Raw genomic sequence first — 21,516 nt, 5'->3', positions numbered from 1 at the left:
ATTCTTCAGCCAGGCAGTCCATGCTTTGTGCCTGTCTTTCATTAGAATTTTACATGATTTAGTGAGCCATGGAGCATTTTTTTTTTCTTTTTGATCGCTAAGGGGCTAGGGAGTTAAGAATGTTTAAGAAGGTGCTGTTAAAGTGTTCAACTGCATCATTATGGGGAAGTCTTTTTAGGATGGACCAGTCTATAGCTTTTAGAGATTCATTAAATACCCCTTTGCTGAATTTTTGTAGATTGCGCATAGTTTTGAATTTGTGTTGCTTTGTGAGCTGAGTGATAGTCCTGTGAGTATAGGCTGGTAGGTGGTCACTTAAGGAGCCTGGCAGTGTGTCTGAGGATATAAAGTTAGAAGGGTTTGAGATTAGTATCCAGTCCAGGGTGGAGTATTGGATGTTATTTTTGCTGTATCAGGTAGGAGTATTTGTAAAGCCACAGAGGTTTGCACTGTTTGTTGGGTGGTGTGAAGTTAGTGTCTGCCAGTCAATGCTAACATCCCCTAGGGTAACTGTTTCATTCAATATTGTTTTAGATATCCAGCCTAGAATATTTTCTAGAATGGGAATGTTCTGTCTGTGAGGGATCTGTAAAACAACTATGCAGATGTTCTTAGATGAGTTAAGTTTTAGAAATGTTATAAGGATTCCGGCTGTGCAAAATTTTGGCATAGTATTTGAGTATGGGGGAACTGTTGAGTTTTAGGAAAAATTAGGGCTATTCCACCACCTTTTTTATGTGCTGTGTCTACTCTGATATTGCTGCAACCAGGGGGAAGAATTTCAGTATCTTTTATTATTGAGTTTTAGCCAAGTCTCTGTAATAGCAAGGATGTCTGGGGTAGAAGTTACCCCTGATATTCTCAGAGTCTATTAAGTATTAGAAACTCAGACATTCGTCTGACATTACAGGTAATGTTTTGTAATGATTTTATGAGCTCTAGAATGTACTAAGATGGGCATTGGAAGACTGAAATCTCCCCATAAAGTACTGTACACCCATAGTTTCACCAGCCAATGTATTCACAGTGATCCCTCTTAAGTGTAAAGGCCTATATAGCTGGAAACAAATGCTGTGGGGAGGAGGTTATTTCTTGCATGCTTTCTGTGATAGTTTTAAGATTTATTGTAGGACACTTTGGTTACTCCAGGAACCCAAGAAAATTAACTTGCTTTCTGTTGATTCTAGAGATTTGTTCCATAATGGTAACCTGGATCCTGGAACATATAACATGCAGAGGCAGTAGTTTAGGGATGACAGATAAAATGTGTAGGATTTTACTACTGAATCAAGCATCAGAGCTTGAGAATAACTGAATTAGTCAGGAACAGCACATAAAAAATTCTGTTTCAAAAGATTTGTGGTTCAGGACTTTACTCATCCCATTATGCATGCCACCAAATCGAGGGCTAATTAAGTAAAAAAAAGCCAACTTTGAGGTTAAGTTAGCCTCCCAGGTGAAAGATTACCATAAGGCCCTTTCTAGCCTTGTCAGACTTCTCAAGGGCAGCAGACAGCAATGTGTAGAACTGGTAGTTAATGGTGCCACATTCACCAAGCCGTGAAATGTAGTAAACCTGTTAGCAGACAAATTAATTTGCAGCTTTAAACCTGTTTCACCCCTAAATATCCCCAAAGAAATACCCTTCAATATAACCAAACTGTAACTAGGGAGCATGTACTGGCTATGCTCACTACAGCGAAGAACACAGTCTCAATGGGCCCCAGAAACATCCCTGGATACCTTTTGAGCAGTCTAAAATACAACTTACCAGGATCCCTGGGGTCACTATTTAACTATATTCTTAAAATGGGCTTTGTGCCACGAGAATAGAGGACTGTGACTGTCATCCTCCTCATAAGGGAGGATCTTCAACAGATCCTGGAAACTACAGACTCTTTAGTCTGCCTAGTCAGATTTGCAAATCCATGGAAAGCGTTATCATGGAAATTATCAACAAGGACATGATCCGTGCCAGTTTGGCTTTGTTAAAGGCAGGTAATGCCTACTGAACCTGGTGGACTTCTTTGAAAGGGTCAGTAAGGCAATGCATGAGGGGGAAACTGGTGCATACTGGCTACCTAGATCTGCGCATTTGGTACAGTACCCCACTCAGGCATTGTGAGCAAACTTGTGGAACTAGGCATAAACCCTTTATAACATGCTGGATGGCTAGCTGGTTCATGGATAAGACCCAAGAGATGAGGCTTGGTGAGGCAACCTCCACAAAGAGGCAAGTCACCAGTGGAGTACCGCAGAGCTCTGGGCTGGGACTGCTCCTCTTTGGCTACTTCTTAGAGGTCAAAACCAGTGTCTGGCTGGCCAGGTTCATAGGTGATTGCAAACTTGAGAACAGTCATTGAATCCTCCAAGACAAAAACACTCTTCAGGAAAGTCTAATGCAGGCAAACACTTGGTGCCAAAGCCATGGCTTAAAAACTCAAAGCCAAGAAATGCATTATAGAGCTTTTTGGGAAGACTACTACTCTGGATCACTATGTCAACAATAAAATAACCCTAAAAGTTGATTCATTAGCCAGGGATCTGGGAACTTATATAGACAGTAACCTAGCCTTCAAGCAACATGTGTCTAGGGTAGTAAGAAAATTCTTCTGTGTTGCTCAACTTATAAGTAAAGGCATGGCATCTAGGTCCAGAGAGATCATCGTACCACTGTACTTGGCCCTCATCAGACCCATTACAGAGTATATTGCCCCTTCAGTGTGTACCTGACTAGGCACATGCAGCAACTGGAATGTCCACAGAGGTTCCTGCAAAAAGAATACAGGGAGTAAGCACAGTGTTCTAGTCTAATCACTTCAGAGTCCTGCTCTTTAATCAGTATCATGCAAATTACTGAGACAAGATCTTTGCCTGGTATATAAGGAATCCCTGGACCCTGTTTTGATGTGCAGGCAAAACAAGTAGCATCAGAACTACTAGATTAAAAAAAAACAAATTTTGCTTGCAACATAAATAGAACATGTTGGAAAAATAGATATTGAATTCCCATTGTCTGGCACAGGCTCCCTACCTATGTGAAGCAGAGTTCCTCCCTAACCCTAATTAAGCACAACTTAAGGCTAGTTGATAGGTAATCGGAAATTCACCCCTGGTCTGGCACCTATTCTTCTGGTGGACACAGGTTCATAGGTTGGTAGGACAATACTAGGCTATTTACCCAGAGGCCCTTATAAGCCTAGCCTCGAATTTCACCCATGTTCCCACAAAGTCAGCACCTGTTTCCCCTGTCCAGCAGGGACACATGTGTGATTCCAGGGGTGTATTTTCTGTTTCCCATCCAGTCGTCCAGGTTCCTGTTAAAGAGGGCTAGTGAGGTACTTCTGTTTGACATAGAGAGGGAGTCTGTTCCACAGATGGGGGAGTTTTTGGGACACAAATCTATCCTGAAAACAAGTTCTGTTAATGTCACAGACCAGGTTGAGGCCTTGCATGTGGGTTGCGTGATTGGAGTTTGACTTACGGATATGCAGCAACTCCATCAAGGCTGGGTCTGAGATGGCTTTGTTTGCCAGACACAGGTCATCTCTGAGCAGTCTGTACAAGACTGAGTAGAGGGACAGGGCTTTTAGCCTAGCTGTATAGGGTGGGTGTTTGAGACCCTGGATTTTCTTGGTCAGGAACCTTTGTGGTCTCTCCAGCTGCTGCATGTACTTGGCAAGGTACATGCCGAAGGGGGGCATCATACTCGATAATGGGTCTTATAAGGGAAGAGTACAGAGATGTTATGACCTCCTTATTCATGGATGAAATACCCTTACTTATGAGCTAGACCTTGTCGAAAGGCAGACAGTCAGTCAGTCAGTAAACCACCCCCTATATAAATCAAATTTGTGGGTCATATTTGGATTGCACAGCTAGGCTTATAAGAGCCCTAGTGATTGTTAGCCTAGTATACACCTTTGAATCTATGAATATTCATCATGTTCAATTAAATGTAGGATTTCTGTGTATAACAATCATATCTGGATATTTTATACTTTGCTAGAACCAAGACATGAAAATATTTTTTTTACCATCCAGTTAATTGCTGCGATAGTGATGTGAATAGTTGTCTTTTTTGTTTTGGTCGTGTGAAAGCAGTGTCAATACTCTTTAACTGAATTATTCTGATCTTTCTTGCCCCATTTGCTATAAGGATGTGAAAAGTAGGATTTTATCAAGGGTTCAAAGTTGTACTCTTATCAAATTCTAGCACCTCCCTCTCTTTCACTTTGCTGCCTGTGAAAGTTGTCAGCCCTGCTCATTTATCAGTGACTAAAAGTTGTCACTTGAAAGAGCTAGTATGGCAAATGACAGTTGTTTATAAATTGCTGGAAATTAATTAAAAAGTGAAAGATGCTAAAAGGTTTCTGTGAGTTAAACAACATCTAGGTGGTATTGTAGGAGGAACATTTCTGGTATAATGTTTTCAATGGAGGATGAAGTTTTCTTTAAATGAGTTTTCTGTTTGCTCAGTCTGAGTATTTTAAAGCTTGTGTTAATTTTGCTGCAAGGGATGACCTGTTTCTTTCCGACAGGCTGAAAATGTTGGCAGATTAAAATGAACTAGTAGCATTTTCTTTTACTCTGTTCCATTGTATAGTTGTGAGGCACAATCAAGTTTGAGTAAGAGGTTTATCTTTTTTAGTCACGTGTTTTACTGATTTGTTACAGTTTGACTGCAGGCTGTTTTGAATTAAGTACACATATAGGATTGTCTCCAGAATATTTATAAGAATAATGACATCATGCTTTTTTTTCCCCTTCAGTATATCTTGTCTGGATCAGATGACTTCAATTTGTATATGTGGAGGATTCCATCAGATCCTGAAGCAGGTAACAAGTAAAGGTCTAATTCTATAAAGGTTGTTTGAATACTTGTAGTCAGTTTGTATATGCACGGAAACATTGAGCTGTACAATGTCAGAATTTAAGTTTAGATTAATACACTAGTCAAGTTTTAGATCAATAAAAGATATGATATGAGCATTTCCAATGGCCTCTTTTCTTGATGCAGTAGATTAGCTCAGAGCTTTCTGAGATGATGTAACAGTGTTTATGTGTGACGTACATGTGTGTTGTAACACACTGACAGTTCATATTTAATGCAGTATATGCTGGAAATTAAGAGGTATTTGCAGAGTGCAACTGGAAACATTTTGGAAGGAGTCATTGTAAATGTAATTCGTAACACTTTGTATTCGGTTGTGATCCATCTGGATTTTTCCAGTAGTCACTGTTCCCTGCAGTGACCAATGCAATTCTCTTCCATGAAGATGCTGACACAAGCAGATGAGCCTGTTTTTACTTACTTTGTTGCTGTCTTTGGTTCTTTTTTATTTGAGAAACTGCTGCCCCCCATCCAATATGGATGAAAAATATCTGTATAGTGGCTCATGCTGCTTACAGTTGCCCTTTGATTTAATGGAAGGTCATTGCAGATCTGAACTTTTCCTTCAGAAAGGTGAAAGCTCTACTTTGTTACTGGCAGAAGTAAGGATATTCATTATACTATTCAATGTTGCAGTCGTCATCTTTGGGAAATCTTGCCTGCAGGCAGCTTAAGGACATTGCTTTTATAAGGAGGGTATCAGCTGATGCAGTCTTTAGGTCTTTCTTGCAACATAGTTCAGTGCAGTCCCAACACTTCAGTGTTGTCGGCCCATTGGTTGGGCTGCTTCCACAGGAAATGTAAGTGTTCCACCAGGGAATTTTGTTGTTTTGTAATAGTTAATTGTAGATGCTCTCTCGTGACTGATTGTGGTAATGATTCAGAAGTTTTTGTAAAAGTTAACAGTTGTGTTGACTGTAGGATACATATTCTCTTAAAAGATAGCCACTACTGCTGCTGATTTTTGCCTTGGCCCAGAGTATAATATGGACGTGTCTAAATTGTGCTAGCTTTGCCCTGAGGTCAATCGGAAAAAACAGCAAAATCACCTGGGACTTTGTGACTCAGCAGAGGGTATTTGTCTTATCCCTCATCTCTGAGGTGTCTGCCAAAGAAAAAAAAAAACATTCTGGTAAGTATCACAGAGAGAAATATATCAGGAGACTGAAGACAGTCTGTTGTACACCACTGGTTTTATTTGGTCCAACAGCTCTAGACACTGTGAGGCAGTTTCACGCATCTTCATTGTTGTTTTTCCCAAGGCTTCTTGCATAACCATTCTTCAAGTTATCATGCCTTTGGCTGTGCATATGCTGCCCCACACTAAAGGCACCAACACTTCTGCCTATGCCAGTTTGTTACCTATTGCCGCTGTGTCAGATGTTCCCACTGTAATCCCCAAGGGATGAACGGACCTCCCTCCCGATTTTTGATTTGAGAGTATGTTCTCGAGGATGGAGTGGAAGTCCTGGGTGCTCTGTAATGATGCGAGAACTTTAAGATGGTTCACCCCAAGTCTTTGAGAGCTAACACCAAAGACCAAACTGGTGTCTGCCATCTTGACTCAGTGAAGGTCAAGCAGACCCCCTCTGCCCTATCTACTTCCCACGATTCTTCCCATCAAATTATCCAGTCAGTGTAGAACTAACTTTGTCTTTCCTCACATCCAGCAAGCCATCATTGGCAATCCCTGAAATGTCAAGGTTCCCTTTGAAGAAAAGAAGGGTGGAACCTCCCATGGAGGATTCAAACTTCCTGCACTCCGAGGTAGAGGAACTAGCCTGTGTGGTCCACTTACCTTCTCTGACAGCCTATGAATTTGACACTGGAGGCACATATCCTCTGTTTCTCCACCAGAGGACTTCCCCTTTGGAAGCACCTTTTTGTAGAATTGAAGGAGAAATTTCAGTGGCCCTCTGAGGAGTAAACAAGTCCATCTTGTATAAAATAAGTCCATCTCGTATAAACTCTCTTTTGGCTTTTCCCGGATAGGGGTCGCCACAGCAGAACTCCGGTCTGCTAATGATTGGCAGTGAATTTTTACGGTCTTGAGTTGCCAGCCCAGCGCCCAACCTTCAAAGAAGGCACACCCACACACATATGCACCTACCTGCATGTCTTGCGGGGAGGACATGCAGACTCCGCACAGAAGGCACTGCAGCTGAGAATCGAACCGGAGAACCTCTTGCTGTGAGGCGATTTCTGTCTTACTCAGCCCACTGCTGATGGGTTCACATATTACCTTAACTGAGAACAAACGCAACCTGTAACTCCTTACAGTAGGACATACTGAAGCTTCTGCATCTTTGTACTTGTCAACCATACAGCAGTCCCCAGTAAGATGTTCTTCATGTTTCACTGTTGCAGTCATCACATTTGGGTTATCTGCTTGCAGTAGCCCTCAGTCGGCCTGATTAACAAAGTTTTGGGTCCTGCGTTGGTTGCTGTCTCATCTTCCATGATATCAGGTAGTCAGGGGTATAAAGCATGCAGCCGATGCCATTACATCAGTCTTTCTTACCGTGCGGTGCCCGAAGCAGAAGCAGTTCGCAAGTGCCGGTAGGCCGACTGCTGAGATTTTCGTTTTTGAGTTTCAGAGCTGAAGTCTTCAACTAAAGCTAAGTACCCCGTTGGGGAAACTTTTTCTTGCTCTAAACTGATGTCAGTAAAAGTAAATAATTGCATTTCTTGTGGAAAGCAAATACCTCATAAAGATTTCCATTCGTATTGTATTCCTTGCCTAGGCCCTGACCATGACATACCTCGCTGTCGGTATTGTGCCTTATTTAAACAATGAACTATTAGTCTTCGGTATATTTACGCCTCTAAATATTTTGGTACTCAGTTCAATTATCCAGGTATGTCTTCGGTAAGCCATCCGACAATCAATATTCTGAAAAAAACGCAAAGATAAAGACAGAGACAGGCCTCCTAGGTCCAAAGCTGCCGACGACGCTTCTCCTACGCCAGTCCGCTGGTACTCAGTGAGGTGATTTCGCAGCCCCTGATACCCGCTACTTCAGATTCGCAGGCCTCTACTGAGACCCATTTGGAGTCTGGTATGCCGTGAGATGCTTCAACTGAGGAACCTGCGGATGTCTCTACCTTGGATGGGTCCAGAGCCGCTGTGCAGGCACCGGCTTCTGAGGGTGTATTCAGGCCCTACTGACTTGCATATTAAACCAATGCCATCTTCTTCTTCAAGGCCTAAAACTCGAACCATGCCTAGAAAACAGATGCCCAGACCGCATGGTCAGGCCTGTATGCCTAAAAAACAAATTATAAGAATGGATGAAGACCTTATTACTTTAATCAGGGGAAGCCAACCTTCCCCTTCTAAGAGACCTAGGACTGAGTTTGCTTATGATACTTCTGACCAGGATTCTGAAATTTATGTTTCTTCTGATGACCAGGATTTACCCTTATCTACCTATGAGGATTCTGATGCTGAGGACTGTATTCCCCCTGCTTCACCCTTAGAGGATTTCTCTTTTGGTGAAACCTTACATACTCTTAGGGTGCATTTTCGTTGGGAAAGCCAAGATTACTCTGATTCTAAAAAGAGGCTTAGGGATTTCTTATTCTTGCCCCAGCACAGGCCTTTAGCTATACCTCCTGTACTGGACATTGTTGATTATGCCTTTTCGGAATCTAGTATGGTCCCTGACTCTTTACCTCCTGCTTCCAGAAAATCTGATAGGTATTGCAGGGTTTTTGACTCTCACAAGTTCCTTTTCAAAAATCCTACTGCGGATCCTGAAACCGTTTCACAGGGACCCAAGGGCATTAAAGCTACTTCTGCCAAAAATCCTACCCCCTTTGATAGAGACTCCAGGGCACTGGATAGATGGGGTAAGAAGGTGTGCACTTCTGCAACTTTGGCCATTAGGGCCTTCAATTGCCAGTTTCATATGTTAAAGTATCAGCAGCATATTATTGGACTGCTTAAACAGAAAATGATGTTGATTCTCGATTGTGCTGGAAATAAGGATTTACAGGATTTAATGCATTCTACTGAACAAGTTAGTAAACATACATTGCTATGTGGTTTTGATTCACTAGAGGCATCTTGCAGGGCTGCAGTAACTGGGTCTGTATTTAGAAGGCATGCTTGGCTTAAGGAGCAGTCCTTGCCAGTTCATGTTAAAGCGAAATTACTGGATGCTCCCTTAAATCAGGACCGCCTGGTTGGCAACAAGGCAGAAGAAGTTCTTAAAAAGATGGAGGAAAGAGCTAAATCTATGCAAACTGTTAAAGATTTTGTACAAGTACAACCTCCAAGATTTAGTAGGCATTGGCCTTCTAAGAACTGGTCATTTACTGCCCCTTCCAGACCTTCTCAGTCCAAACCCAGATGCAGCAGAGCACCCAGGCTTCAGTCCCAGGGGACGCACAGGACTAAGCAGCGGAGGGCCTCTACTTCAAAATCTGGGAGTAATAAAACTCCCCCTATGGTAAAATGTCTTTTTGAAACTTCCAAGCACTTCTCAACTGACTGCTCCTTTGGGGGGGAAAGAGTGCACTTCATGCAAAGAACTTGGGGACTCATTACCCAGGACAAATGGGTTTTAAATATAGTGCCCCAAGGATACAGATTTCACTTCCACACGTTACCAACTCCAAGCGGTTACCGGATCTACTTCCAAATCAGTGGGCAGAGCCCCAAAAGCAAGTACTCTCTCTCTTAAGCATAGAGGCTATTCAGTTGGTACCAGAAGAGAAAAAGGGACAAGGTTTCTACTCGAGATTTTTCCTGGTACCCAGAAAAGGCAATTCATGGCGTCCTATCCTGGACCTGTCTACTCTAAACACCTTTTTGGCGATCAAGATGCTGACTCTTCACTAGTTGCTTCCTATGCTAAGCAAAGATGCCTGGTTGGCAACATTAGATTTAAAGGAAGCATACCTGCACACCCTAATCAGGGAATCTTGCAGAAGATACCTATGCTTCAAAGCAGGCTACACGCACTATCAGTTCTCTGCACTGCCCTTTGGTTTATCTAATGCGCCCAGGGTATTCACAAAGTGCCTACCTCCAGTCATTGCATTCTGCAGACAAAGAAATATTCAAATATACCCATACCTGGACAATTGTCTAATTCAGGCAGAAAACCAAGACATACTTTTGAATCATCTGGCAAATTGTCTAATTCAGGCAGAAAACCAAGACATACTTTTGAATCATCTGGCTTTTGTACAAAGGGTGCTAACTTGTCTGGGGTACACCACAAACAAAAATAAGTCACACCCTGTACCCTGTCAACAAATTATATTCCTGGGAGCAAGCTTGAATACAACTTCCCAGATGGCTTGCCTCACGCCAGAGAAACAAATTCACTTGACCAACCTACTTCAAACAAGTGGCCACAAAAACCCTGCTATCTGCAAGACAAATACTACAAGCCTTGGGGTTCATGGCCTCCTGCATTCTTCTAATTCCATATGTAAGACTGCATATGAGGAAACTACAATGGTATCTAAAAAGCCTATGGTGTCAACATTCTCAGGATCTAGAAGAAATGATTGCTATCATTCCTTGCCTACGCGTAGAGTTCCTCTTGTGGGAATAGGCCTGCCACCAGAACAAGGGACTACCATTCACACTACCCCCTGCCGCCCAAACCCTAACAACAGATGCATCAGACTATGCATGGGGGGGGTGCACCTGGCAGGGAAGTGCATTCAGGGCAAATGGAACCCAATTCAAATGCACCTTCACATCAATCATAAAGAAATGTTAGCTGTACAGAATGCTCGGACAGCCTTCAAGGACCACATTCTTCCAGGACAATTAATGGTAAAGACGGACAACACCACTGTTATGTGGTACTTAAACAAGCGGGGGGGGGTACACATTCTTACCCCCTCAGTAGACTAGCCATGGCATTGTGGAACACATCCTTGAGCTACCAAGTGCATCTACAAGCTCAATTCCTGCCAGGAAAACTAAATACACTGGCAGACGGACTAAGCAGAAACATGGACCCACACGAGTGGAAACTGGAACCAAGGATTTTCAACATGTTGACAAGCAAATGGGGGAGCCCAGATATAGATTTACCTACCCCCAGAACTATCAATTGGAAAAATTTTGCACAAGGACTCCCCACAGACAAGCTTGGAAAGTGGATGTTCTGTCCTTCAGCTGGAAAAAAAAAACTATCAGTTTATGCCTTTCCTCCTCTGCCTCTGCTCTCCAAAGTACTACTAAGGATCAAACAAGACAAGCCAAGGATGATTTTGATTGCACTAGACTGACCTCGCCAATCCTGTGCAGTGTGTCACTGTTGGCCCCATGGTACCTGCCTCAGACTCCCTACCCTGCTGTCTCAGCAGGAGAACCAGATTCTGCACCCTTAGCTTCAAACACTGAACCTAGCAGCCTGGCTAATTACCTAAGCTCTCCTTTACCATCCCTCAGTAAACCAGTGATGGATGTCATTTTAGAGGCAAGGAGGCCTAGTACTAGAAAATCTTATGCTGAAAAATGGAAAACATTCTGTGCCTGGAACAAGTCTCAAGGGATGAGCACAGCAGTGCCCAATTTACCTCAGATTTTACAATACCTAACTGAGATGCTTCACAAGGGCCTGTCTTTTTCCTCAATAAAAATTCATGCTTCAGCCATTTCAGCTCATTATAACACAGAACCTCCCCTTTTCTGTCATCCAATGCTCAAGCAGTTCCTCAGAGGGACCAAAATTTTAAGGCCACCCAGGAGAGCTCCAACTCCAGCCTGGGACCTTAACTTTGTAGGAAGAAACTCACCCTTCCTCCTTTCGAGCCAGCTGCTACTGCAGATTTAAAATTCCTTTCTTGGAAAATAACTTTCCTTTTCGCCATCACTTCTGCAAGAAGGGTACCTGAATTACAGGCCCTTATGGCAGTGGAGCCTTTCATCATCTTTCATGCAGACAGGGTGTCCCTCAGGACCAATCCCTCTTTCATGCCAAAGGTGGTATCCAGTGTGGCCTTTAATCAGTCCATTCATTTGCCAACCTTCTTTCCTAATTCACAGAGCAAAGGAGAATGGATACTGCACTCCTTCGATGTGTACAGACAACTTAGATTCTACTTGGACAGGACTAAACCTCAAAGGAAATCTGAACAACTGCTTGTGGCATTTGCTGCAGGGACAGAGGGGACGGCTATTTCAAAGCAAATCATCTCCAAATGGATAGGCCATTGTATTAATTTCTGCTATAAGCACCATGGAAACCTTATCCCATAGGGGATCAGACCCCACTCAACCAGGGCTGCATCTCTACAGCCTTTCTCAGAGGCGTACCTACCATGGACATCCTAGAAGCTGCTACCTGGAATTCTATACATATTTTCACCAAGCATTGCCATTTGCCAATTTTCTCTAAATCCAGAGCTAGCTTTGCCACTGCAGTTTTGCAGGGCCTTATAGCTGGTCCTAATGCTATCTAAATTTCTCCTCCCATTCTTAGCTTTGGGAATCTACCCAAATTTAATGACTGCAACAGTGAAACACGAAGAACATAGTACAGTTGTGTACACTTACCATAAATGTAGATGTTCGAGTGTATTCACTGTTGCAGTCCTGGTTACCCTCCCTCCAGCCCTCTGATTTCTTTTGGCTATACCTCTTCTCTCCTTTTCAATGCTTAAAAGCTTTTTGGTGTATTTGCTTTTTTGTTAGAGGTATAACCTTGTATATTTATAGATTTAATTGCTTCCCATTAGGGAGGCACCTGACATCTGGGGCAAGAAAAACTGATGTAATGACATCTGCTGCATGTTTTATACCCCTGACGTCATGGAAGAAGAGACAGCAACCGACATAGGACCCAAGACTTTGTTAATCAGGCCGACTAAGGGCTACTGCAAGCAGATAATCCAAATGTAATGACTGCAACAGTGAATACACTCGAACATCTACATATATGGTAAGTGTACACAACTGTACTTTAGAGCAGGTCAACTGCTGTCAAAGAGTGTATGTGTTTCTGAAGGCAGTGTACAGATCCTTGACAGCTTTGACAACATACTTGGTCATCTGCAGATTGCCACAGACACGCTCTAGGGACCTAAACCTTGTCACCACAATAAAAAGAACATGCTGGAGGGATAGATATCTGTCCCAGAGACTTCCCATACTCTGGAAAAAACTACCTATCTATATCAAACAAAGCTCCTCACTAGCACTCTTCAAGAAAAATCTTGATGATTGGATGGGAAATAGGAAATTCACCCCAGGGATCACCTCTGTGGCTCTGCTTGACAGGGGCACAGGAAAATAATTTTCTTGGGTGGCGAAAGCCAGAGTACCTTTTTGGCTAGGCTTATATAGGCTCTAGGGCTGATAGCTTAGTACCTACCTATGAACCTATGTGTGGAAACATAGGAGAAATTAATCTTTCCAGCTCTGCAAGGATACTCTTCTGCCACTGGGCCACTCAGCACAGTCTTCAGCTTTCAGAAGTATATCTCCCATAACTACAGACCCAACTTGCAGATTCAGTCTGCAGGAAGGTACCTCTGTCTCAGGGAACAGAAGTTGGATCCATACACTTTCTAGATGTTGCACACATGTGGAGGATGGCAGCAGTGGACTTGTCAATATTAAATCTTTTGATCCTTGCTTCCTTGAAAAAGCATTAAGAAAGCCGGTGCCTTCTCAGGCCCATACTCTCAAGACTCTGCCTTTCCTTCATTTCTTCAGAGCCAGAATGTGCTGCTTGATGCCGCACAGGATATAACCTACTTTATGCTAGTAGTTCTCACCTTGCCAAGACAGCAGTGGTTCTACTGATAATAGCAGCCACTTGTCTCCCTTCGCCCTTGCCGCCACACAAGTCCTTACTGACGTAACAGCAGGCAGAGTGCTACACTCTACTTTGAAGACTATGAATCAGTCAGCTTCAAGGATAATATTTCAATACCAAACATCGATTTCAAGTTGTGTGCTAAAAATCCTAAAGCAGGACAGAACACCTTATAGAGGGAAAGCATATCTAAAAACCTGGAAAGGGTTTGGGCTGTGAATTGCCATACATGGATTAGATCACTTGTATTGTTCATTTCTAAGAAAACTTTATTTCACAAACCATATGTTTGAAATGTACTCTGGCATATTCCTTTGTGAAAGCACACCATCCTGTAATTTTACTTGTGCACCATCCTTTCCATAAGCAGCAAGCAGTCCATTTAACATCTCTTTCTTAAAATAGGTTAGTCTGGCAGGTAGCTGAGAGTATTGAGGCTGCAAACTGTTAACAGTCTGCCTTCCTCTAACCAAGGGGTACAGTCTTTGATTCCTTTCACCTCCATATGAATACTGTATGGTTCTAAGCAAGTTACTTAACCAGATATTACTCCTAGATCATCCCAAAAAGCGACACTTGTTTGTCCAGTAGGCATATCAGTTTACAAGGGTGTGTGCGCATGTCTGCGTCTCTCTTGATATAGCTATAAATATAGTTGTAGATGTAGATATATATTAAATAAGCCAAGGTTTTAGCTCACTTGAGTCTTCCTTGTGTGTCTGTTGAAAGTCTAAGGATATTAAAGTGAAAATTGAAGTTTGTATATGGAGAACACTTAATTTGGAGACTGGTTTCTTGGCGTATTCCCCTCATCTCTTTCTCATAAGGGGATATTTCTGCTTCCATGCACCTGAACTTCTTGCTTGAAAAAGCTAACTTTACCTCCATTTGAACTAGATGTCACAGTTGACATAATGTGCCTGTTTTAGGTTTTTTTTTTTTCTTGTTTTATCATTAAGAATTATTGTCTCAGTATTCTGGGCTGTAATGTGCAGACCACACACCTTTGCAGATTTCCTTAAGAGGGAGATATGTATGCTGGAATTGGCAATAAAAGGTAGACATGAGTCAGCAATAAAATGGTCTCTGGAGTCAATTTTTAAGGTTACGATCAAGCTTATTTTGCAAATCAAGAAAAAGAAAAAAAAACTTCTCTGTTTAGACTTGAGGGGAGAAACCAACACAAGACAAACTGCACTCATTCACTGCTAGATTTATTTTAAGGTTCCAGTTTGTGCCACAGTACATTTCAAAACGAATAAACAAGTGCTTCGAGGAAGTTAATTGGTTGCACAGGACCACAATCAGAGAGTCTTTCCGGCTTAGAGACAGTTGCATACAAATGCAATGTTGAAGCTGTTCCTTCCAGTCAGTCTAGGTTAATGGTAATAACAGACTTTATTTATTTAGGCCAGAATATTCCTCCTTCAGCCACTCCAGGATTAAGCAACCAGCATGCTTCCTTCCTGATGACAGAATGTTCCTTCAGACTTCTGCAGTTACACTTTTTTCCTCCAGTTGTCTCGTGTGAGACTTCTGGTTCACCTGACAGGAATCTGAGTCCAACTTATTGCACTACTAGTAGTCCTAATATTCAGTTCAAGGCAGGTTGCTTCCATTTAGATGCCTAGGTGACCTTCCTTCTGAGCTAGGGAAAACCCACAGTTTCCCTTTGGTAACCTGTTCCCTGGGAAACATTGTCATTTTATACAATGTAGATGATAGCACTAGTGTCTAGTTGCTGTCAACATATTACATGCCCCCCCCCTCCACAGCTTAGAACCATGGGTTTTAGCTTTACTACAGGGGGGTAGGCCCAGGACAGGTCTTCTGTACTGAGGTGGCTGTGAGCAGGATGGTGAAGAATCTTACCTACACTTAAAGGGGTTTGAAGGTACAAGGGTTGTCTAGTAAGTTTAACATTACAGTCCTTCTATCTGTGTAACCACGTGGCCAGCAGATATTATTTTAATATACCAAGAACCCATTATATTGGGCACTATTCCTTCTGTTTCGCAGAGTATCTCTGTTCAGCTCTGATGAGTTTGTGGCTAATGTTACAAACACTCAACTTCTATGATAGACATAGGCTTCAGGGTAGTCCTAAGGCATCACTGAAGACAGCAAATGGCTCAACAAAATCCAGGGCTAATAACATGGACTCAGAACAGACATGTCCTTTAACTTCCTAAATGCCTTTTCAGTGATGCCTGTCACTTTACATTTATTGGAGCCCTACCCTTAGTCAAGTTGTTCAGGGGCAAGCTATGGTGGCAGAGTTTGGGATAAACGTATGGTCCATAGGTGTGTACTAGGCTAATGACCCTGGAGCCTTTTACAAGCCTAGCCCATAGATTTACCCTGGCATCGTGCCACCTAACCGTAGTTCCCAGAGCCACTGGAGTGATCCCCGGTGTGAATTTTCTGTTTCCCATCCACACATCAAGATTCCTCTTGAAGAGGGCCAGTGAGGAACTCCGCTTGACATATATGGGAAGCCTATTCCATAGCATGGTAAGTCTCTGGGTTATGAACCTGTCCCTCCAGGTTGTTCTGTTGATTGTGGTAATGAGGTTGAGGTCTCTGGAGCATGTAGTGCAGAGGGATTGGGATTTCTTTAGATGTAACATTTCTAACAGAGCTGGGTCAGACATGGCTTTGTAAGTCAAGCATAGATCACCTCTAAGTAGGCGATATGAGACAGAGAATAAGTTGGGAGTTTTTTTGAGTCTGTCCATATAGGACAAGTGTTTAAGGCCTAGGATCTTCTTACTAGTTGTTTAATCCTAAGACTTGACCTATTTCTTCACATTGGGAGTAGGCCAGACATTTTGCTAGGTTGGCCATCAGCCCGGCTTAATGTAATGGATACAGTACATCCTGGACTTTCAGTAGTTGACTTTCCCAGTCTTCTGATAAGATCATTATGTTGTCAAGGAAGGCTGTGGAATTTCTAATGTATGATTTAAAGAGCTTTTGCATTAACCTGTAAAAGGTCGTTGGTGCTTCATGAAGCCCAGATGACATCAGTTTATAGTGAAGTAGACCATTGGGCCTGAATGCAATTTTCTTCCTGGCTTAAGGGCTACTGGGGTTTAACAATCTCTTTTTGTTAAGCCCAAAATGGAAAGAACTATTGCCTTATGTAATCTTTCAACTAATTAATTCACTCAAGCCATAATAGGGTGGGTATAAAATTTGAAAATACGGTTTAGTTTTCTGAAGTTGCTATAAATCTTACAGATCCATTGGGCTTGGGGTCCAGCATGGTAGGGGGTTTTCCACTCACTGTGGATTTTTCAATAACCCCAAGTCTGAATCTTTTCTTTACCTTTCTCATTGGAACTCCGATATCTTGTATAACTTTAGATTTACTTTTACACCAGACAGAGTTTCAGAATTGTTGTTGATTAAATTGGCACTGTCAAGTCAGTGTTTCTTTCTATAGGATTTTGACATGGAGTGGGGGTGTAGCCTCATTTCCCACAAAGACAGGTACAGCTTCCTCCCCTTCATTTAACATGTCATCTGTAAAGGATAATGGCTTAAAGTAGTTTTCTTTTGCTTTGCGGTAGGGACCTTTTTATCTAGTTCAGTATTATTCCTACTAGTTGTAGCCTTAGGATATTGCATCACTTTGTTTGGCTGTGTGCTTTGGTATAGCAGGGAGAAGCTTTTGACTCTACAACAACTTGTGAGTTGGCACACCTACTACTTTTGTGCAACTGTATACCCTTCTGTATCAGTTCCCATACTGACCTCTTTCATAGTTTTGATTAATAGAGTCTGACATCAGGTCTATTTCTTTCTACCCAAACCAAATATTCATGCCTTTAGAAGCTTCTAGTTTCATGGCATTGTCTTTACTGCGTCTGTATTTTTCTGACAGCACCTGAGGTTGTACTCCCTCAAACATTTTCATTCAGGAAACCCCTGACCAGTCGTGACATAATGAGTTCTGACCAGTCATGACACAATGAGTTAAAGTAACACTAGACCTACTGGATGTAATACATTGAGTAAAATAGTTTACGTTTCTGTTTTGGTTGTAGTGTACTGTTTGTTGTTCTCTCCATATCCACACACTACTACAGTTTTCTGCTTGCTTGTTGTTTTATACTAGTGTAAGTCATGCTACCTGTGTCTAACAGCCTTATACAAACATTAATTTCTATTGCATTTGTATATTTAATACGATTGATGACAGCAGAATGACAGAGTGCATATTCCACAGTTCTAGAAGGTAGCAGATCAACATTACCACATTGTTTTGGTGCACGTTCAGGGACACTGATAGCTTGCTGACTAGTACTAGGTTGAACTTTGCTACTGTATGTGTACCCTATTTTATAATATGCAAAACTAATTTGTTCAGGTGACTCTACTTTTATTTATGGGCATAGACACATGCTTGGGTTATGTAACATGTAGAAGCAACCGATTGGTCACATGATGTAGGATCATACTGAAATAGCCCCTTTTAATATGATTATGGAGCACCCTTTTAAATTTTTCTACAGATAGAATTTCCTACATTTTATTTACATCAGTCACATTAGGTTCTAATCCTGCCCGTGCCAAAAACTTTTTAAGTTTCATACAGTCATGAGAATCACTTGTCTCCAAGATCCACATAGGCTTTTGGTGGGGGGAATCTCACCTCTGATGTGAATACAAAATTCTGGGTATCTATCTTGGGGCCAGCCTTCCCTACTCATACAACTTTAACAAGCCACATAACAACTGCATGTCATCATCTACTGCCATCTTTATAAGAGTCCTAGCTTTGATGGGGAGGAGACTTGGTTCACCATGGTGGCTGCTTGTTACTGCAAACTCGGTAAATGTTGGTCATTTCTTTCCTGCATTCTGATTAAGTATCACCTGGTAGCTGTGACAGTTTCTAATACATCCTTAGCAGATGTCCTTCAAGGATGCATCTGCAGTCCTTACAAATGGGTAGTCCTGTCGTCAGGCAGCCCTTCGGTCGGCCGGATTCCAAAGTCTGGGTCTGGCTTCGGCTGGTGTCGCACTTCACCCGATGTCATCGCTGCAGTTTTTTGGGTATAAAGGCATCAGCCGACGCCATTTTCCTCAGTCTTTCTTGCCGTGGCCAAGCAGAAGCTGTTCGCAAGTGCCGGTCGGTCAGATCCAGAGATTACTACTACCGAATACTACTTCGAAGACTTCTAAAAAGCTAAGTACCCCGTTGGGGACTCTTTCTTGCCTCAGCCGATGTCAGAAAAAGTGAATAACTGTTTAACTTGTGGGAAACAAATACCTCATAAAGATTTCCACTCCTACTGCTTACCTTGTTTAGGCCCAGATCACGACGTAGCAGCTTGTCTAGCCTGTGCTTCTTTTAACCGACGGACGCTTAGACGTCGGTCGGAGTTTGCTGAGCAGTTTTTCGGCTCTGATTTTGCCTATATTATGCCGTCGGATCCTCCGACTACACAAATTACCAAAAAACGCAAAGAAAAGGACCGACTCTCGCGGTCCGCGGTTTCGGCCGAAAACGCGGTTAAGCAAACCGCGAGTGTCTCGGTTTCGGCCAAAACCGAGCAAGCGGTTCTTTCTTCAGCCGAAACCATGCCTTCTACCGAGGCCTCTTCTAACCTGGTAGAATCGGCTTCTGAAATCCAACCTTCTGTTGCGGTTTCTCAGAAATTATCAGACACTATTCCCTTGGATATTTCAATCCCTGCACGTGGAGCTGCTAGGCCTCCTGCAGCCATGTCTATTAAGGCCTTTGCCAGGGCTAAAGCAGCCAAAGCTTCAAAAACGGTGCCTGCCAGACCCCCCTCTCACAGGCCCAGCACCAGTTCCCATATGCTTTCTTTGGCTGAGGATCTCATTTCTTTAATTCGTGGATCCCAGCCTCATCCAGACAGGACCTCTCATCCACCTCCAGAGAAGAGGCCTAGAGCAGAGCCCCCTGAGCCAGTATCCACAGATGATTCCTCTGATGACTCAGAACATACAGACCCTCCTGAGGCTCCTTATTCCCCTTATGAAGACTCTGATGCTGAAGAGTCCATTCCTTCAGCCTCTCCACCTGAGGAATTTTCCTTTGGGGAAACCTTGCATGCTATGAGGGAACAATTTCAGTGGCAGGGCCAAGATTTCTCAGACTCCAGAAAAAGGCTTAGAACCTTTCTACATTTGCCACAACATAGGCCTTTAGCTATACCTCCAGTTCTTTCTGTTGTAGATGATGCATTTAATGATGCTTGCACTGCTCCTGATTCATTACCTCCGGCCCCTGCTAAGCCCGATAGGTTCTACAGGGTCCCGGACACTCATCACCATTTATACAAGGCTCCTTTGCAGATCCAGAGACTATCTCCCAGGGCCCTAAAGCTGTAGCAACTACATCTACTAAAACCCTCCCTCTGAAAGGGAATCCAGGTCCTTAGAGAGATGGGGTAAAAAAGTTTACACCTCTGCTACTTTGTCAGCTAGGGCTTTGAACTGCCAATTTCATATGATTCAATATCAAGAGTTTATGCTTGACCAGTTAACTAAAAAGCTATCCTCTGAAGAATCTTTAGATAAAAAATATGTTCAGGAAATGGTACATAACATACAGCAGGTTAGTAACCATTCTTTAAAATGTGGCTATGATGCACTGGAGGCTTCCTTTAGATCAGCCATGACTGGCACAGTTAAAAAAGAAGAAGGCACGAATCAATCACAACGTTCAGAAGAATAAGCAGAACCAGTGTATCTCCAAAACCACTCGAAGCCGATGGATCCAAAAGCACACTTTATTGTAAAATACGAAAAATAACACATAGGTTGAGCGCTTTCATCTGTGACATACAGATTTCATCAGAACCAATGAAACAGCAGCAGTTCATACATTTTATATCTTACTTGGCGCCAAAATTCTAAAAATTCTTAAAGCAGCAATGTTCCCTAAATAAAACTATGTAAAATACTATAATAAAAACATTTTATAATAAAAACATTTTATAATAAAAACATTTACATCTAGTACACTAAACAATGAAGCTAAAAGTGTTTAAATAAAATAAAACCTGTGAACAAATAATCTACCTATTGAGAAAAGTAAATATCCTTGAAGGACTATTTATTACTACACTTAATACTAAACTATAGTAGATGTATTCCAAATATCCCTATATGTTCAATTTAATTGAATATCCCAAAGAGGTGGTGTGTATGACCAAATGTTAACAATTACCCTAATTAATGGAGAGACTACCTCGTATAATTCTACAACAGTCAAAGATTAATTTGAAAAAACAATACTGTACTTGATACATAATCACATAAATCACAAGGTTGTCACAATTAAGTATGTACAATAAAAATAAAAAGCATATGCAGTTTAGGCATATATGTCATAAGTTACAACTGGAAAACTTAACTCAGCGCTAAAAAAGGTTTCAAACTGATAAAGTCATTAATGCCTGGTGGTGTTGTGGCATCTGTGCATATTTGCCATTTACTTTCTATCCAAGCTAAATATGTCTTCCAATTCCCTCCTCTATCACTGACCTTTACTTGATCAATTATGGAAAACATAAACTTGTGTTCTGTCCCCTTTTCCAGAATATGTCTGAATAAAGCATTTTTGGAATCTCCCTTTTTTATCCTGTACATATGTTCATATATTCGTGTCTTGATCTTTCTCTCCGTTTTGCCTATGTAAAAGGCCGGACATTTTGTACAGGTAGCTATATACACTATACGCTGGGAGTTACAATTTCCAGTTATGCATTTCACCTTAGTATGCATTATATTACCTAATCTAATTGTTTGTGTTGTATTGATGTAAGTACATTGTTTACACGAGCCACA

General features: G+C 42.0%; 1 protein-coding gene across 1 annotated transcript in view; it reads left to right on the top strand.

Annotated features, from left to right (window-relative positions):
* Positions 1-21,516, top strand: part of DCAF5 (DDB1 and CUL4 associated factor 5) — a 686,846-nt gene that overhangs the window by 495,208 nt on the left and 170,122 nt on the right. The window contains exon 7 of the mRNA XM_044073987.1: positions 4,773-4,839. Within this exon, the coding sequence (XP_043929922.1) occupies positions 4,773-4,839 (67 nt within the window). The remainder of the gene's footprint in view (positions 1-4,772; positions 4,840-21,516) is intronic.

The sequence above is a fragment of the Protopterus annectens genome, chromosome 6.part0 (assembly GCF_019279795.1).
Source record: "Protopterus annectens isolate FY-2018-M chromosome 6.part0, PAN1.0, whole genome shotgun sequence".
Classification (NCBI taxonomy): domain Eukaryota; kingdom Metazoa; phylum Chordata; order Ceratodontiformes; family Protopteridae; genus Protopterus; species Protopterus annectens.
The sequence above is the reverse complement of the archived record's forward strand: the minus strand, read 5'-3'. Positions and strand labels throughout refer to the sequence as shown.